Source organism: Pongo pygmaeus, chromosome X (genome assembly GCF_028885625.2).
Source record: "Pongo pygmaeus isolate AG05252 chromosome X, NHGRI_mPonPyg2-v2.0_pri, whole genome shotgun sequence".
Lineage (NCBI taxonomy): Eukaryota > Metazoa > Chordata > Mammalia > Primates > Hominidae > Pongo > Pongo pygmaeus.
In genome coordinates this window covers 73,545,941-73,560,848 of record NC_072396.2, presented here as the reverse complement: position 1 = coordinate 73,560,848, position 14,908 = coordinate 73,545,941, and the positions used below count along the sequence as shown (strand labels likewise).

The following is a 14,908-nucleotide window of genomic DNA, read 5'->3' as shown; positions in this document are numbered from 1 at the left end:
GCCACACCTGGCCTCTACCATTTTTCTGTGTGTACTTCTCAACTCTGCCTCCTATTACTTAGCTGACCTTTTAATCTACATTCAGCTCATGCTCTCTACTTCAAGTATAGTAAAACGTCCATAAATGTTGAGTAAATGAATGAAAGACAGACACGCTCTGCCCCATTTTCTCTAAGTGTCCCAACTCTCTGTTCCACTACCATCTTCAAGTCTTAGGAATATGCTATTCATTGTGCCAGAAATGTCTCCCAGTTGCTCCCAAGACTGTATTTCCCTTTCTGTCTTACAACGCAGCAATAGTCACCTCTTTCATGGCATTTTCTTAAATTACACCTCCTTGGTTTGGCTTTATAGTCACTCTTAAAAACTTGCACGGTGGCTCACGCCTGTAATCCCAGCACTTTGGGAGGTCAAGGTGGGCAGATCACCTGAGGTCAGGAGTTCGAGACCAGCCTGACCAACATGGAGAAACCCCATCTCTACTAAAAATACAAAATTAGCTGGGCATGGTGGCGGGCACCTGTAATCCCAGCTACTCGGGAGGCTGAGGCTGGAGAATCACTTGAACCCGGGAGGAGGAGGTTGTGGTGAGCCAAGATCGCACCATTGCACTCCAGCCTGGGCAACAAGAGTGAAACTCTGTCTCAAAAGAAAAAACACAACAAACAAACCAAAAACTCCCCAGTCCATCTCCCTGAGACGAATATGCTGAGGTTCTATGGTAGGCTTCTATTCCTTTACCTTGTTTTTCCATTAGATTATAAACTCTCTGAAGCTAAGGATGAGCTCTTAGTTTCACTATAAGCACATGATATGTTGCATTCTTGATTATTCTGACTGACCAAATGACTTACCACCATGGCTGTCTATACCTTATGACTTGCTTCATCCTGGTGGTGTGGGTTTATAAGGCTTAGTTCCCCAGGTGATGAGCTATAGGCTAATCAAATCAAATAATGTAGGAAGCCAGCTAAGATAACTTGTGAACTGTTCTCTTTAAGTGGAATGTAGCTGCAGGGCACAATTGGGGGTAGTGGTGCTGAACTGTAATGCCTGGGAAGTTAATGTTTCAACATAAAACATCTAGGTTTGAGTAGGACTATCATTGTATAAGCAAATAAAGCATGCCTAAGTCGGATTGTTCCTAACTAGCCTTAACTTAGTGTGTTTGATCTTAATTATTAGCTTTTTCTGTAATTCCTTTTGTTCCTTAGCCTAGAGAGTAAAATTACTCTGTTAGGCAAAGATAAAGTACCCACTCAACTTCTGGTCTATGGTTTTTACTGACATAACCATGATGTGGGGGAAACAAACTGGACTTGGAGTCAGAATATTTGGTTTCAAGTCCTGACTGTCAATTAGTTTTACGACCTTGGGCAAGGTCATTTCCCTCCTGTGGGTCGGGGGTCCATCTGGAAAATGCAAATAGTAAATATCTCACTGGATTTTTTTTTTTTTTTTTTGAGATGGAGTCTCACTCTTGTTGCCCAGGCTGGAGTGCAATGGCATGATCTCGGCTCACCACAACCTCCACCCTCCCAGGTTCAAGTGATTCTCCTGTCTCAGCCTCCTGAGTAGCTGGGACTACAGGCATGCACCATCACGCCCAGCTAATTTTGTATTTTTAGTAGAGACGAGGTTTCTTCCTGTTAGTCAGGCTGGTCTCGAACTCCCGACCTCAGGTGATCTGCCCGCCTTGGCCTCCCAAAGTGCTGGGATTACAGGCATGAGCCACTGCGCCCGGCCCTTCACTGGATTTTTTGTGGTGATTAAAAGTGTTAATATATATGAGAATGGTTTATAAACTGTAAAGTGCTGTAAAAACATGAAGAATTGTTATGATCATTTTGGGATCAGCTTCAATGAAATGGTATGGAACATTACCTATTCAAATTGATAAGAACCTGAAAACAAGAAGAGAGCCAACTTGTGCACTCAAGCAGCCTTCTATACTAGCCCCAGGTTCTACACAAAGATGGCCCAACAAGCCCCCCTTTAGTGGAGTCAGTGCCTCTAAATGATAGCTAAAGGGTATGGGGCCAACACATTCCTAGATTCAGAAAACTCTCCCAGTGGCAGTGAATGAATACTAAGAATTAGAACCCCTGACAAAGTTGAAGAGCTAGGCCGGGCACGGTGGCTCACACCTGCAATCCCAGCATTTTGGGAGACTGAGGCAGGCAGATTGCTTGAGGCCAGGAGTTCGAGACCAGCCTGGCCAACATGGTGAAACGCTGTCTGTATTAAAAATACAAAATTAGCTGGGTGTGGTGGCGCACGCCTGTGATCCCAGGTACTCAGGAGGCTGAGACACAAGAATTACTCGAACTTGGGAGGCAGAGGTTGCAGTGAGCCGAGAATGCACCACTGTACTTCAGCCTGGGCGACAGAGTGAGACTCTGTCTCCAAAAACAACAACAACAAAACACACACAAAAAAGTTGAAGAGCTGGCTCCTACCCCTTGGATGTTCTTCCTGGACACCTTAACTAATTTTGTTGGCTTCCATTCCTCGTCATCTCCCTCATCATCATCACCATCACCATCACCATCCTCATGCTCATTCACAGAATGCTCTGAACAATATTTTAGATCCTCGATGTCCATGCTTTGCTCCAGGAACTTTTCTTTAACACGAGAAGGTTTTGGCTAAGAAAAAAGGTTTGGAGTAGTTTAGTTATTTCATAAAAATTAAAAACTATATATGCATCATATCTTCCCAGTAGCTGTTGCCAGCTATATTCTCAGAGCAAAGATTTCAGACTCTCTCAAATCCACCCCACTTGGCTTTACCAATCAGAAGAAATTCTGCTTTAGCCTTTGGCTTTGCAGAGTCTTTGAAGGCAGTGAAATTGGAGGCTGACCAATCTGAGGGAGGAAAGGGAAACTCATGATATGATGAGATAAGTATCTTTGGATGGACAGCTGAACATTATTGCTCTTTTCTCCTGTTCCTCCTCCTCAGTTGTGTTAGGTAATGACTATCCATGGCCCAAAGTCAGCCTTCTGAGGAGTAAGAATGCCTGCTTTCCTTAGGATTGAACTGTAGTTTTATCTGGGACTCCAAAGAAAAGTGAGATGCTAGAATTTCGGAATTTTAACTGTCAACCTCTTATAAAGGGCAATTTTAGCACACTCACCCCAAACCTAAGCTGTGCAAAGGTATCACAGGTACTGATCATTTTACCTTAGGTGGGACATATTCAAAAGAAGAGTCTGGAGATAGAAGGGTATCCTTAGGAAGATGTTTCTGTCTGCTGGCTACCTGGAGGAGGGTCAGTTTCTATTTGAAAAGAAGAGACAAAGTATATAATGCAGGGCAGCTTCTGGGAGTGTTCATAGCTAAAACAGATACCAGACCTAGGCTAGCTCAATGTTAAACCATAGTAAGGTGAGGCAGGATTATAGTAGAGTACATTGACTCCCACTTTCCAATATCAACAATATTAGATTCAGAAAATGGCAAATTTAAAAACTTATGTTTATTCCACTTTGAAATGCATACGTCACATGGAAACTAAATGTAGACCTCATGAAATAGAGCCAAGTCACCACAATGGGGGTTGGTCCCAAGAGCTGGCCTCAGTAGCAACGGGGTCTCTTAGGGCTTATCAAGTGGGTGGGAAACTGTATTACCTGCTTGATGATTTCATTCTCTCGGAGAAGCTGCTGATTTTGCTCACACACTTCTCGCATCTTCTCAAGTTCTTCATCCTATTTCCAGATAGTGCAGTGATATACGGGGTTATTTTGGGCACTACATGTGGGTTACCAAACAACTCACATAGATGAAAACATACTGCTGCCAAGTTGCTGGCAGCAGATGGTTTTTGCACAGCAGGCATTGGCACCCAGAAAAATGTCTGATTCCCAGTTCCTAGGTGCCCTGAATGCCACTTCCATTCCAATGCTCCCCAGCAGCTCTGACCACATTCATAGGAACCATGGACTCTGCCTGAAAAGCCTTCCTTATTCTTTTCCATTCCTTAGCTTCATATCCCTTATTCACATTCGGATGCTGATTAAGAAACCCGCAGAAACTTAGCTCTATTTTCTTGAAGTCTATAGATGCTTCTCTTTACCCTTCTCAACACTGACTAGGCAGTTTACTTGCTACTTTAGTAAGCCTGACTGAACTACCTGGCACCTAAGACACCCAGATTCGTGCATACAACCTTAACTAGTTTGCTTATGTCTTAGATGGAAGGTGCCAAGGAAACCCTACAGACTGGTGGTTCAGGAAAAAGATTCTAAGTTAGACTAAAATAGTGCTACAACATGCTACTAAAGGGTGTGGTGTTCCTAGCCTCTGGAAGAAATTCAGACCCCAGGCATTTTACAAATATGTCAGGTCTCAGCACAGAAGAACAAGCTCTTCATACCGTTTGAATGGCCCTAGGATTCTAAGTAACTACTGGATGATTTCACTTCCTCAACTCTTTAGAGCTCAGGGTTGAGGCCAAGAACCACAAGGCCTCAGAGTCTGTTATGGAGTATGTGCTGCCATTTTGGTACCAAAAATGAGGTTATTCCTATATATGGCTACACTCTAAGTACCCCTAATCTGATCAAATAGGGCCTAAAGGCAGTAGAGGCTACCATTATAAATACTTTTTCCAGTAGTTAATTACTTTCTGCTGCAAGTACAAGGGTCTAAATGAGACAAGAGTCTCAGTCAGTACTGTGAAACTCATCTCTGGAGACCTCTCCCTCGTGATCATACCTGACACTTCAGTGTGCTCAGCAGCTGCTGTTCCTTTTCACTGACTGATTCCTCTAACTGCTTCTCTGCCATTTGGCTTTGCTGCAGCTGGCTGAGAAGGTACAGCACCTAGAGAAAGACACGACCCAAACGGTGGTAACAAAGGTACCAAAGGGAAAAAGAAATTTTGACTTAGTTCAAGCAGTGATCCAGGTGACTGCTCTCTTGTGATTTAGAAGTAAACTGTTTTCATTTGCTGTCATGGCATGAAGTAGTAAGTACAGCATGGATGTTTCTCAGCATAGTTTTTTTTTCTTTCTGTTGCCCAGGCTGGAGTGCAATGACATGATCATGGCTCACAGCAACCTCTGCCTCACGGGTTCAAGCGATTCTCCCACTTCAGCCTTATGAGTAGCTGGGATCACAGGTGCATGCCATCACACTCAGCTAATTTTCTGTAATTTTTTGTAGAGATGGGGTTTCACTCTCCTGGACTCAAGCAATCTGCCTGCCTTGGCCTCCCAAAGTGCTGGGATTACAGGCACGAGCCACCACGCCGGGCCTGTTTCTCAGCATGTTAATATTGTTAATATTCATATTTAAGTTGGAAACCAAGAGCCATTGTCACTGGTATGTATTAAGTTAGACAAGTCACGTCTCTGCTTCAGATTTCTTCTTATTTGCAAAATTTAGAAAAGGCCACGTGGACTTTTTAAAGAAATTTCATATCCCCACTTTTTTTTAAAAAACTAACAATACAAGGCAATGATAGTTTCACAGTATAGCTTCTTGACTTGCTAGAGTTTACCTTCTCTTGGTGCTGTTGCTCCATTCTGACCAGCTCAGCTTGTAACTCTGTCTCTATCTCGGCAAAATGATTTCGTTCCTCAAACAGCATCTTCTGCATGTCAGCACAGCTGGTCTTGCTCTGTTTCAGGCTGCTTTCAAGTTTGCTGACCTGTATTTTGGAGGAGACCAGCTGGAAGGAATAAAAGAAGATCAGTTTATCTGAAGAATGACCACCTTTCTTTCCCCTTTTCAACAGGCAGGATAATGTCAGCTTTCTTGAAAGGGTCTGAGAAAAATTCCTCCATGTCCAAGTCTATTCTTATTTTTTAATGTCATATGGATTCCAACACTGAATAGTAAATATACTATTGTTCTATTCCCAGGCCAAGAGTCCACATTTCTGCTGAGACATGTATCTTGAGGCTAGAAGCCACCGCTAAGGCCATTTTATTTCTTGCTCTGCCTCAAGGCAAGAATAAACCTAATCTGAACAGTATCTGACAATTACAAATTCTGATATTTAAGAAGTTCTTCCTTAATTTTTAAGCAAAATCCACAGGACACACCCTTATGGCCAATTATGTCCCATTTCAGAATGTCTATATTCACATGTTAGAACTCGTAGACTGAGACTGTAGATCTGGCTCTTCAGGCTACATATCCTACACTGGCCTAGTTTTACATTCACTACTAGCCCAGATGGTGAACATCATAAGTACCAGTGTTCACAAGACTGATCAAGATTTCCTTAGTAGAACAAATCTGCTAAGCTAACACAAAAACGTATAAAGGGTAGCATTGTTTAAACTTGTGGGTTTGGAGTTTGTATGCTTGTCTTGAGTGAAAATGCTTCAATCACCAGAGGCAATCAATTTTCATTCCTCTTGTGACAATGTAAGGTGACATATCATTTTAAGGTCAGCAAAGATGGCTTTTCCTTAAAATGAATCTTTATATGTCAAAAGATGCTTAGGTTTTCCCTTTTCTAGACTGGATCTTAAATTTTTGAATATACATCTCATAGGGGTTTTAAAAAGTAGTACAGTATAACAGTTGATGTTTAGCCAGTGACCCACTATGGCATTCTGGTCTTTCCTAATAACAACAGCTAACATGCATTCAGCACTTGCTATAGGCCAGTCACGACGGGCATCAATTTGTGAGTCATGTTATATTTTTGTAAGTGACTGGCCTGTACTTGCTTACACCAACCTTTATCTACTAAACTCTCTAATGTTAGTGTTATTGGGGTTTCTACCATGAAAAGTGGCAATAACACTTTGACAATATTTCAAGGCTAACATCCCATTTCAGCCTACACAGCCAGCCTCCTAACTGCTGGTTAGAGTGATGTTTACCTCTCCAATCAAATATTTCAGGGCACACTTGGCTTCCAGAATGGTGGCAATATTCTCCCAGCGTTGTTTTGGTCTGTCTTCACTTTCCGCATCCAGCAGCTTCTGCTGTAGGTCTGCAATCTGAGCACTCCTTCAGGGAAAGAAACAGTGAGCCTTATTGCAAGTAGCCTGAACATCAAGGAGAAGGGGGAAGAGCTCTGAGGAGAAACTTCAAATAATTTTATGGATGGAGCTATCAGTTAAATATCATTTAAATAATGTTTGAGTCATCTGGTTAGGATTTTACACAGTATCGCAAATCCTGTAACAAAGGGACTCTAAGAGACTATCTAAATGGTTTTATTCTATTAAATACTGGTTGAAATAAATGGGTCATAAAGTGGGACTTGGAAAGACTTATCACAGTAAGGCTTTTGTTGTAGTGGATTGAGTATAATATGTTACTTTGTCTTGAGGCCATATAAGCTCAGACTGTGACATGATGGTCCACCCATGCAAGGATAAGATTCAGGTTGGAGACTTGAAGGAAAAAGCTCAAAAGAACAAACAGGTAGACATGCTCTACTACAATGAAGTACCAAAATGATACCCATGGCTGGCATTGTGAGAGGTTATCTTGATGTGCCTGCCACAAGACCGAGAAGTTTCTAAGAAGACTAGATATTCTGACCCTGGTTATAGCTTCCGGGTACTTTCTGATCAAGTATGTCCTAGACCAAAGTCTACACAGTATTTCAGTTTCATTAATAGCTTTCTTCTCAAATTTCTTCTGTGTCTAGTGAGAAAGAGCATACCAGCATGTGCTTCATATGCAGTGATAAGTTTGGTACTATAAGGAAGATGGGTATGAAAATAATCTAAGACTGTAGTTCTCAAATTTTGGGGTCTCAGGACCCCTTTACACCCTTAAAAATTATTGAAGACATCTAGGACATTCTGTTCACATGTGTTATACCTATAGAGATTTATAGTATTAGAAAGTACAACTGAAAAAAATTTTAGCCAGGTGCAGTGGCTCACACCTGTAATCCTAGCACTTTGGGAGGCCGAGGTGGGTGGATCACCTGAGGTCAGGAGTTCGAGACCAGCCTGGCCAACTTGGTGAAACCCTGGCTCTACTAAAAATACAAAAATTAGCCAGGCGTGGTGGCAGGTGCCTGTAATCCCAGCTACTTGGGAGGCTGAGGCAGGAAAATCACTTGAACCCGGGAGGTGGAGGTTGCAGTGAGCAGAGATCGTGCCATTGCACTCCAGCCTGGGAGATAGAGCAAGACTCCATCTCAAAAAAAAAAAAATATATATTAATTCACTTAAAAATCATAAACCTAGGCCAGGCGAGGTAGTTCACGCCTGCAATCCCAGCACTTTGGGAGGCCGAGGCAGGCAGATTATGAGGTCAGGAGATTGAGACCATCCTGGCCAACATGGTGAAACCCTGTCTCTACTAAAAATACAAAAATTAGTTGGGGGTGGTGGCGTGTGCCTGTAATTTCAGCTACTTGGGAGGCTGAGACAGGAGAATTGCTTGAACCAGCAAGTTGGAGGTTGTGCCACTGCACTCCAGCCTGGCGACAGAGCAAGACTCCGTCTCAAAAAAAAAAAAAAAATCATAAACCTATTGGCAGGGCACGGTGGCTCACTCCTGTAATCCCAGCACTTTGGGAGGTTGAGGCAGGTGGATCACCTGAGGTCAGAAGCGAGACCAGCCTGGCCAACATGGTGAAACCCCGTATCTACTAAAAATACAAAAAATTAGCTGGGCCTGGTGGCAGGCGCCTGTAATCCCAGCTACTTGGGAGGCTGAGGCAGGAGAATCGCTTGAACCCAAGAGGTGGAGGTTGCAGTGAGCCGAGATCACGTCATTGCACTCCAGCTTGGGTGACAGAGTGAGACTCTGTCAAAAAAACAAAAACAAAAACATAAACCTATTATACATTACATATTTTCTGAAAAGTAGCATTTTCTGAGATAATAAATAGTAAGAAAAGGGATTATTTTACACTTTTGCAAATCTCTGTAATGTCTGGCTTAGTTGAAGACAGCTGGATTCTTATGTCTCCCTCTGTATGCAATCTTTTGTGACATGTTGTTCTAGTTGATGTAAATGAAGACAATCTGGCCTTACATGAATATGCAGATTGGAAAAGGAGTATTTTAATAGCCTTTTCAGATAACTGCAAATAGTTTTAAGACTACACTAAAACTCAAAAAGCGGTACCTCCTTAAGAGTTGGTTGCAATGTTGAATCTGAAACTTATTAATAAACTTTTTTGTATTCTCTCATATTAAAATTCATCAGTCTATCTTGCAATCTGAATGGCTCATTTACCAATACATCATTCTATAAAATGCCATTTGGACAATATTAGTCCAGAGTCATGCAGATCTTCCAAATGTTAACACATTTCATTCTATAAAATATATATTTTTTAAATCACACTTGTTAATATCACTACTGGTCTTATCAGAAAAGTTATGAAAAACTGTCAAGTTCACAGTGGCAGATACAAGTTTTCCAAATCCAAATTTTGCTTGAAAGCTCACATTTTGTCTTAGGTAACAAACACTGTCAGCTGTTTTCCTTAAAGCAACAGGCTTGCTCTATTCTTTTTGAGAAAATGTCTGCCAAGTAACCAAGTCTTAATAACCACAGTTTGTCTGTCAGTTGTTCATTTAAGTAAAAATGATGTCCCATGAAAAAAGAGGCCTATTGAGCTCACACCTCAAACAATCGCACAGTGCTTTTCTTGAGACGACCATCATATTCAGCATGCAGCAGAAGTGCTTTCTGTGTTCTTCCTGTTTCGTCACACAGGATGTAACACAGGCATGAACTCCAGGGTCCAGATTTAGTAAAATCAACAACTTTCACTGCTTTCGCAACACCACTCTTAATTAAGCCTGGCTTGTTTTTTTAAAACCTGAGAGTATGGAATGGTGAAGCATACAATGACTACTAGTTCAGGTTGGTGCCAATGCTTTCATTCAGCCTAGGGTGTCAGCACTTTAGCCCACTATGGCTTTTGCATTTTCAGTGCAAATTCCAATGTAGCAAAAAAGGCAAATAATGCCTTAATATTATTATGAAAATAGTTTTGATCACTGGCTCATGAGCTCCCTAGTTATCTGTGGCCCACACTTTGAAAACTCTGGTCTAATGTAGAGTCCTTTCCTTCAACAAGCTTACAGTCTGTCTTTAGAATGACAAAATTAATAAACATAAAACAATAAACACAAAGATAACATGTCAGCAGTATGTCATAATTGAGTATCATAAGTTCTGAAAGAGTTTAGAGAACAAGGAAGATTAGTGAGGGATTAAAAAGTCAGGGAAGGCTTCTGGAAGAGGTGGGGCACAACACTTCAAAGTTGTCACCTATCATTGGCCCTTTCCTGTCTTCTCTGACAATTCATGTCCCTTATCTATTCCAAAATTTAGTTTAAGTCTCATCAGTTCTAAAAAAGTTCTCCTAACTAAACTCACCTCTAATTCCTTCTACTTGGCACCAGCCCTACATTTACATAATCATTTACTTACGCATATGGTATGTAGGTAAATTTTTAACAACCAGCACTTAAAAAGTCAGCCCTTGGCTGGGCACAATGGCTGACGCCTGTAATCCTGGAACTTTGGGAGGCCAAGGCAGGCCGATCACTTGAGGCCAGGAGTTCGAGACCACCCTGGCCAACATGGTGAAACCCTATCTCTACTAAAAATACAAAAATTAGCCAGGCATGGTGCCATGTGTCTGTAATTCCAGCTACTTGGGAGGCTGAGACATGAGAATCACTTGAACCCGGGAGGCAGAGGCTGCAGTGAGCCAAGATCGCGCCATTGCACTCCAGCCTGGGCAAGAGTGAGACTCTGTCTCAAAACAAACAAACATAAAACAAAAACAAACAAACAAACAAAAACCCCAGCCCTGATTTGTAACTTTTGTCAGTTTCTGTGGTGTAAAAATTCTCACCATAATCAATTGTAAACTAACAATGGTTTACAACATTCTTGAAATTTTAGCAAATGATTCCAGGACACCACTGTGAGTAATGATACTATTTCCACCTGAGAGCAAGGGCAATGTCATCTATTTTTTCTGTATATCCCAACTGCATCCAGTGTAGCACAAAGCAGGAACTCAAAGGTTGAGTGATTTATAGATATATCCCAAGATAAAGTTAGTATGTATTGCTAAAACCAGATTACATGATCCCAAGGTTCTATTATCCTAAAACACGATAAAATCTCTGTCAAGGTTCTGTTCCTTCTAGATTTCATAAACTGCTTAAAATAATCATGATTAGAAGAGCCTGTGTAGCATAATTTTGTGGTCTAGGGCTAGGAGATGAGGGACAGAAGAACATTCATTGACCACTTCTTTTTCTTTTTACTTTTTAGAGCCAATACGAATGACCACGGCACAGGGAACACAGCCTCAAGAGGTCCTGAGAAAGTGCAGCCTCCACTGAGCACTTCTATTCCTGCTTTTTCTTTTCTTTCTTTTCTCTTTCTTTTTCCTTCCTTTCCTTTCCTTTCTTTCTGTCTGTCTGCCTTTCATTTTTGAGATGGAATCTCACTCTGTCGCCCAGGAGTGCAGTGGCACGATCTCGGCTCACTGCAACCTCTGCCTCCTGGGTTCAAGTGATTCTCCTGCCTCAGCCTCCTGAGTAGCTGGGACTACAGGCACGTGCCACCACACCTGGCTAATTTTTTGTATTTTTAGTAGAGATGGGGTTTCACTGTGTTAGCCAGGATGGTCTCGATCTCCTGACCTCGTGATCTGCCTGCCTCGGCCTCCCAAAGTGCCGGGATTACAGGCGAGAGCCACCATGCCTGGCCATTTTTCTATTTTTTTGAGATGGAGTCTTGCTCTATCGCCCAGGCTGGAGTGCAATGGCGCAATCTCGGCTCACTGCAACTTCTGCCTCCCGGGTTCAAGCAATTCTCCTGCCTCAGCCTCCCGAGTAGCTGGGATTACAGGTGCCCACCACCATGCCCACCTAATTTCTTTTGTATTTTTAGTAGAGACAGGGTTTCACCATGTTGGCCAGGCTGGTCTTGAACTCCTGGCCTCAGGCAATCCACCCGCCTCAGCCTCCCAAAATGCTGGGATTATAGGCATGAGCCACTGTGCCTGGCCCATTGAGCACTTCTAATATGCTAAGTACTGTTATGCTAAGTACTTCTAATATGCTAAGCACTTCTAATATGCCACTGTGCCTGGCCCATTGAGTACCTGTAATATGCTAAGTACTAATATGCTAATATGCTAAGTACTTTACTAATTTCATTTAATGCTCATGACAACTTTACTTCCCGTGTTATAGCTATTTTCTTGATGATCTCTAAAGTTCACCTTCTGTGTTGTTGCTCTTCTATTATCATTTCTTTGGTTCCTCTAAAATTCTGTTATTGGTTCTACATCTTAGAGACACTACTGCATCAAAAATTATGGTGCCTGACTCTCTAGTTATCAGTTAAAAAAATAGAGAAAAAATTGTGCTGTATTGTAAAAAGCATGGGCTTTGGAATTAGAGTGTGTTTTGAATCCCAGCTCTGTTGTTTGTTAGCCAGTTAATCACCTTTGGCAAATTTCTTAAGATCGCTGAATTTCCTTTAAAAAATTAACCAATTAACCAGTGATTTATTAAAAAGCCAGTCAAATTTAGCAGCGAGGAGGTTGTATACCAACTTCAGTGACACTAATGTTAATAAGTTCTGATAACCCACTTCCATATGACCAAGTTAATTTTAGATCTCTCAAATGAGAGGAATGATACTTACCTCATAAGGCATCAAAGGGATTGAATAAGAAAATGTATCTAAGATACCTAGTACAGTGTCTGGTTTAAAAAAAATTGTTATTTTCTTGTGTTTTTCCACCATCACAAGGCTTTTGAATTACTAGATTAATAGGTTCTATTTTTGATTCCAGGCATAAATTTTTATAATGGCTTAGAGATAGTCCCTGTTACCTGAATTCCATTTCAGTCTCTAGGCTTTCAATCTGCTTTGTAATAGAATCTTCTGACTCCGAAACTTGACCACGCACTTCAGTAAGGGAGAATGTACGCCTCTGTAAATAATAGTGGGAACAAGGGTGAAATACTAAAAGGAAAGTAATTCTCCAAAGCTATGAGGATTTCTGGGGAATGTAGAGTCTGATTACTGGCAACATTTTTTCATGAGGGTACTTACCCGGAGTTTAGGAGGTGGATTCTCCCCAGATTCCTTTTTTTCTTTGAGTTGAGCCACATCTTGAGCCAGGATCTTTCTATCTTCAAGGAGGTCATTCAGATGGCGTTTGGCTTCCTCAGTACTGACCATAACCTCAATTTCATTTCCAAGCCAATTCTGGAAGAGAAATCAGTGATGTCTGGGTTAGGGATGAGGAATCACTGGCTCACGGGCTAGATTCAGCTCCAGACTTAACTTCATTTGGAAGTAACTACAAGTGTGATATCCATTCATACCTACACTTACCAAAAATGTCAGTACCTCTCAAACAGCCTTTAACAGCAACATGCCAAAAGGTCACAAGAAAGAAGCTTTCTCCAGAAAATCTTTCTCCAGATTCCTAGTATTTCTATGTGCCCTGTTCTTTATTTTCTTCTTTTTTTTCTTTGCCCTTAACATAATAAAAAATTGAATATTTTATGATCTATTCTATTTAAGAAATAAATATCCATTTTTAATTTTTAAAGTAGATGAATGGGATTTTTAAAAAAGGAAACAAAATTCAGTAAATTCACTTTTTATTTATTTATTTAGACAGGGTGTTGCTCTGTTGCCCAGGCTGGAGTGCAGTGGCGTGATCTCAGCTCACTGCAACCTCCGCCTCCCAGGTTCAAGCAATTCTTGTGCCTCAGCCACCCAAGTAGCTGGGATTACAGGCACGTGTCACCACACCTGGGTAATTTTTGTATTTTTAGTACAGATGGGGTTTCACCATGTTGGCCAGGCTGGTCTTGAACTGCTGGCCTCAAGTGATCCACCCACCTTGGCCTCCCAAAGTGCTGGGATTACAGGTGTAAGCCACCATGCCCAGCCAAAATTCACTTTTTAAAACAGTAACTATCCCTGAGAATATTTCTGCTTTTAATGAAGGTATACCATGCTAATAGTAATCAAAAGAAAGCTGGAGTGATTATATTAGAATCAGATGAAGTAGAATTCCTATTAAAAAAAAAAACTAGGGATAAAAAGGATCCATGATAAAGGAGCCAATTGTTCAATAGAATATAATCCTTAATGTTTACGTCCCTAATAACAAAGCACCAAAATACATGAAACAAAATCATGTACAAGTAAACAAAGATAATATAAATCATAAAAATGTTCAACTGATCCAAAAAAGGAAAAAGAAAATGAAGAAGAGGTGACACAAATAGAAAACAAATAGCAAGATGATAGCTCAAACCTACCTGTATCAATAATCACATTAAATGTAAATGGTCTAAACACCCCAATTAAGTTGTAGAGATTTTCAGATTGGATTAAAAAAGCTAGACATGGCTGGGCACAGTGGCTCACACCTGTAGTCCCAGCACTTTGGGAGGATCACTTGAGACCTATAGTTCAAGACCAGCCTGAGCAACATAGTGAGACCCTGTCTCTACAAAAAGTAGAAAAATTAGCCAGGTATGGTGGTATATGCATGTAGTCTCAGCTAGTCGGGAGACTGAAATGGGAGAATCACTTGAGTCCAGGCATTCGAGGTTACAGTGAACTATGATCACGCCACTGCACTCCAGCCTGGGTAACAGAGCGAGATCCTGTCTATGGAAAAAAAAAAAAAAAAAGCTAGACCCAAATATATGCTGCCTATAAGAACCGCACCTTGGCTGGGTGTGGTAGCTCACACCTGTAATCCCAGCACTTTGGGAGGCTGAGGCAGGTGGATCACTTGACCCCAGGAGTTTGAGACCAGCCTGAGCAACATGGTGAAACCCCATCTCTACAAAAAATACAAAAATTAGCCAGGCGTAGTGGCATGTGCCTGTAGTCTGAGCTACTTGGGAGGATGAAGTAGTAGAATCATTCGAGCCCAAGAGGTTAAGGC

At 41.4% G+C, this 14,908-nt stretch overlaps 1 protein-coding gene across 1 annotated transcript in view; it reads right to left on the bottom strand.

Moving 5' to 3' along the window:
- KIF4A (kinesin family member 4A) overlaps positions 1-14,908 on the bottom strand; it is a 122,219-nt gene that overhangs the window by 11,476 nt on the left and 95,835 nt on the right. Inside the window, exons 21-28 of the mRNA XM_054470746.2 lie at positions 13,045-13,200; positions 12,822-12,922; positions 6,849-6,978; positions 5,510-5,680; positions 4,723-4,830; positions 3,636-3,713; positions 3,187-3,282; positions 2,460-2,648 (exon numbers count right to left, since the gene is read on the bottom strand). Of these exons, the coding sequence (XP_054326721.1) occupies positions 2,460-2,648; positions 3,187-3,282; positions 3,636-3,713; positions 4,723-4,830; positions 5,510-5,680; positions 6,849-6,978; positions 12,822-12,922; positions 13,045-13,200 (1,029 nt within the window). The remainder of the gene's footprint in view (positions 1-2,459; positions 2,649-3,186; positions 3,283-3,635; positions 3,714-4,722; positions 4,831-5,509; positions 5,681-6,848; positions 6,979-12,821; positions 12,923-13,044; positions 13,201-14,908) is intronic.